Genomic DNA, 4,753 nt, shown 5'->3' with positions numbered 1-4,753 from the left:
CACTTTGAAGCATTCCTAAATAAAATCTGTGCAAAAGTTAATGTTGATTGAACAAAATAACACAAACAATAACCAAAGCAGGACTATAAGGTCAACAGAAAAGAGCAGGTTCAGCCCATTCGTCATCCACACACCAGGTGCCGTAAATACCTGACCACATGTGATAATTGAATGATATACAACTGTGGTTAAAATAAATAGGCATAATAAGCAATGGCAAAAATGTAATAGTTCATCAATATTATTTACGATATTTTTTAAAAAGGTGTAGAAATAATTCCTTTGATTAACCCCTGGAGCGACCAGTGTGAATATGTAACATTCATGAAAATAAAGGTTAGAAAAAGGACTTCAGTTCACACACATATACAAGTGTACATCTGTGTCTTTATTGTTGTCAAAGGCATGTTAACAAAACAGGTGAATACGTAACATCTCAGTTGCTAAGGACAAGTTGTGCGAGATGCACAAACTGAGGGAAGAGTTGTTGAACACCTCCTATCATTCCACATCCCTGACCAGTTGTTGTGTACACAGTCTTCACCTTTTCGGTTGTTTGGTTCTCCTTTTTTCCAAAAGAAAAACTTGGCTACACACCCATCAGACCACATCCAACTTCCTTCTTTGTGGATGTCACTGAGTCCGATCCATGTTGGTCCCTGAGCAAGGTCAAAGTTTTTGATCAGGAGTTTGACAAAAGACTCTTCTCGTTTACCGTGGATAGACACTAGGTTGCCTCCCTGGGACAGACAGTGGAGCTCTGCATCAGCCCAGGTCATCTTTGTGGCGATGTACTTGTAGCAGCGGCCGTTGAAGGAGAACCAGAATGAGGGACAGCTGCTACGCTCAAGCACCATTTCAGGGTCATCTGAAGAAGACACAGCACCCAGAGCCAGGCCCAACAGGAAGAGGAAAACCAGCATGATGATGATGATGATGATGATGATGATGATGTCACCGTCTCTGTCTGTTGAAGTTGCACTGAACCGTTGATGGAGATTGTGAAGCTTCAAGTGACAGGCTGCTTCTTTATATATGTGTGGGAATGTGACGTCATTGTCACGTGACGTGATCACATGACCGGTGATCGGTAAAATGTAAGTTATAAAACTTTCGCCGGCAGTTTCAGTTAACCTTTCTCTTGGCTGGGTGCTCACCGTTATCTCCCTCAAGGTAGGACTCGCGGTTTTAAGGTGGTTTTATGGTCTTTTAAATTAACCTATGGAAGTGTCTCAGTTTGGATTGTATTAGGGCGAGGGCAAGATACGTTAGGCCTATGTGTTTTAATATGGTAAACGTTGTAATCGTTTTTCAGCATCTTGTAGCCTACGTGTTTTTGCAGAGTGTAGAAGTGCTCATAACCAGCCAAGCAACCCGGGAAACTGGCAATGGACGTTTGTTAACTTTATTCTAGCTTTTATTATTATTATTTATAACATCTGTTTTTGTGTTTAATCCATAGAGCTGAGCAGACCCGGGGTTTGCCGAGGTCAAGCTTGTGACATTAAGGCGTGCTGCTGGAGGTGCAGGGTCGCCAGCAGCACCATCGGCTGCAGTTCTTTCAGAGCTATTTCGTTTTAATCAGGGCTGTCAACACTCACGCATTGAGCATGAGAGTCACGCAATTAACCCATATCTCACGCACTCACGCCACACATGCCATTCCTCACGCAAAGGTTTCATCCAAAATAAATGTATATAAATATAAAAATAAAGTGAAGGAACAGCAAACCGAGCGGTCTACGAAATGAGACGGTCTTCTGGCTTAGTTCAGTAAAGTTGGAACGATATTGGGAGATTCGGATTTCACGGATCAATAACTCATGAACAAAACGTTATTCAGACACAAATGACGTTTCCTAAGTACCGTGGTAAGGAGGACAACGAACTACAATCACATTTTGATCAAAAAAAAAGCCAATACGCGCCGTCCTCCGAGCTGGACACATTACATTGGTCTCTATCTGCAGCCGGGGAAGAAACGAGTGCTCAGGGACCGTCTGCAAAGTGCATCTCCGAAAAAAGAGAATACAATAATATTCAATCACTATTATACAGATTATTACTACCAAACTCACTACACACATCAATAGTCTCCTGTGTGTCATACTACAGCAAGGAGTTTGGAAGAATATACATTTTAATAATTCGGGGGAATATTTATAGGCTAATGTAAAATCTTCAATAAATATGGCATTATCTTGAATAACTTTACTATTATACAGTATATTTCTACCAAATTCACTATTTGCATTGTTGTTGCTAGCATCTGGTTAGCTAGCTGCGCTAACGGATATTAGAAGCTGTTTCTAAAACAAGGAGTGTAGAGCTCTCTGCTGTCAGACTGAGAGATAACTACAGATCAGTGAGGTAAGGGACTCTCTGAGTGTTTAGATAGTTAACTTTAGTCTAGTTATCTCAGTGGGTCTCAAACATTTTGGTCACCATTTATGAGAATAAATGAAAAACAGTTATGAAATACTATATGACAGTAAAACAAGAATACAGTTTAAAAGGTGAGTGATTTGTAAAATATCCATAAAGAAAATCTGTTTACAGTTCTGTTTCATATGGATGTTGAGAGATGTATCCATAAATTCATTTGGCTCTCAAAATGAACCAGGTTGATGAATTTAACTTCAATATTTAAAACAAAAATCTTCCAGGGGGAGTATGCCCACGACCCCCCTAGAGGAGGTGAGGAACCCCCCCCCCCCCCACTTATAAAATAGCACTTGATTGTAAGAGTCGCGGGTACACTGTGTTTGTGCATATTCCACTGTAGCGCCCGGTACATTAATGGGAAACCCTAGTTTGTACATGTTCAATACATTTGTAACACTGTAGCCTACATGAACGTTTCTTTTTTCGGTTCACCAAAACAAAATCTCACTCAAAGCTGAACTCAAATGTTGACAGCCCTGTTTTAATAAATCCTTAGACCTTTTAAGCCAATTTCTGATGTCCATTTTGTAATTCAAACAGAAATGGGAGTCTACAGAATGCACAATAACCAAATCCAGAATAGGCGGCAGAGTGTGACGCTGTGATTGGTCTAAATGTGGACGAATCACAAATCACAACAGACACATGAATTTATCTGACGTAGCCTGCGATTTTTTGTTTTAGTTACCATCTGACATCACATACATCGTAGCATACAAATTCAGTTTATTTATAATTAAAAAAAAATATATATATATTTTCTTATAAATAATAAAAGTCGTGTTTATTGGGGGAGGGCAGGAATGTCAAATGGGAGGGCCTGGCCCTCCCACGGCGCCGGACATGGAGCTGAGTATGACCGTTTCCCCTCCTGGATTGAGCCAGGAGGATCTATTGCTCTGTAAAATTAAGCCTGGTTTTTAACCTTCTTTTAATGTTATATTGAATTGGTGTTTGAGCTGGCTACTATTATGTTGCGTTTGTTTTTTAAAAAAGACTACTGTCTAGTGCTTTTTTTGTTTTATTTTCTGTCCATTGTTTTCTTGTGTGCAGATTGTGGGCAATATAATTGACTGTTTGTGTTACAGGTTCCTCTCCCTCTGTGGGGGAACCTTGTCTGCTTTCAGTGTAGGGACTGCACGGTGGGACACTTTCAAAGGGTGAGTAATCTAACTCTCACTGTAGAAGTTGTGCTTTGAGTAGTGCAAGCTTTTGTTCTGTTTTTGTCCCTGACAGTTAGCAGGCATTGTGACCTTGTGGACCAGACCTGCACATCTGAGGAGGGTAAACACACAATGTTATAGTGTAAAGTATGTTCACCCTTTTACCCATTGATAGCTGCTGAACATTGACATTTTAACATGTATATTTGTGACATAAAGCTGCATTCTATTTGGTAATGAATGCCTCTGTTATTGTCCTTGTGAAGGGAAGCCCCAACATCTGCAAAACAACTTTGGATTTAGATTGAGGGTCCACAGGTTCCTCCATCCCCTTAACAGGAGTTGGTGTTGTCAGCTATTTAAAGGTGGCCACAGTTACCACATATGCATCAGAGAGGGTGTTTTCACTGTTGGCCTAATATGTGATTGGTCAACTGAACTTGGCAACACTAAACACAACCACACCTTAACATAAGCAAAAACAGACTACCTGCTCACCTGGAGATGTCGCACTAAACCTTCTATACATTTTTTCCAAGGAGTAAATTATATTAAGTCAAATATTGGCAGTGCTAAACATTGCCAGACCAAAACAAATGTTCTTTACAATCTCCAGAAGATGTTGGTCGGGAGGGATAATGGTCTGTTTTTAAAACGCTTTTATAGCAAGTGAAGACCAAGATGCCCATCACACTAAAGGTTTGTAAACCGTTAATTGAGCCACCACATTACCACAAATAATTCCCAGCTTGTGCAAAATGAAGATGAACATTAGGCAAAAAAGACCATAAGCTTGTATGGATATATCGTATACAACATTTATTTATTTCAGGGGAGACTTATTGCTTTGTGTCTGACAACGCAGGTTCTGGTCCAGGCTCTCGTCATCTCACGCCTAGACTATACTGCAACTCCCTCCTGGCTGGTCTACCTGCATGTGCCATCCGACCTCTGCAGCTCATCCAGAATGCAGCGGCTCGTCTGGTCTTCAACCTTCCAACATTTTCCCACACCACGCCGCTCCTCCGCTCACTTCACTGGCTTCCGGTAACTGCTAGAATCCACTTCAAGACAATGGTACTTGCTTACCATACTGTGAATGGATCTGGCCCTTCCTACATCCAGGACATGGTTAAACTGTACAC

The 4,753-nt window shown here is 40.9% G+C and overlaps 1 protein-coding gene across 1 annotated transcript; it reads right to left on the bottom strand.

Annotated features, from left to right (window-relative positions):
* Window positions 1-355: 355 nt before the first annotated feature.
* On the bottom strand, window positions 356-1,137 carry LOC117557590 (lactose-binding lectin l-2-like). The gene has a single exon (XM_034233477.1). It carries the CDS (start codon window positions 921-923, stop codon window positions 444-446), a length of 480 nt encoding a protein of 159 aa, XP_034089368.1. The 5' UTR covers window positions 924-1,137; the 3' UTR covers window positions 356-443.
* Between the last annotated feature and the right edge of the window lie 3,616 nt (window positions 1,138-4,753).

This window comes from Gymnodraco acuticeps, unplaced genomic scaffold (genome assembly GCF_902827175.1).
Source record: "Gymnodraco acuticeps unplaced genomic scaffold, fGymAcu1.1, whole genome shotgun sequence".
Lineage (NCBI taxonomy): Eukaryota > Metazoa > Chordata > Actinopteri > Perciformes > Bathydraconidae > Gymnodraco > Gymnodraco acuticeps.
The sequence above is the reverse complement of the archived record's forward strand: the minus strand, read 5'-3'. Positions and strand labels throughout refer to the sequence as shown.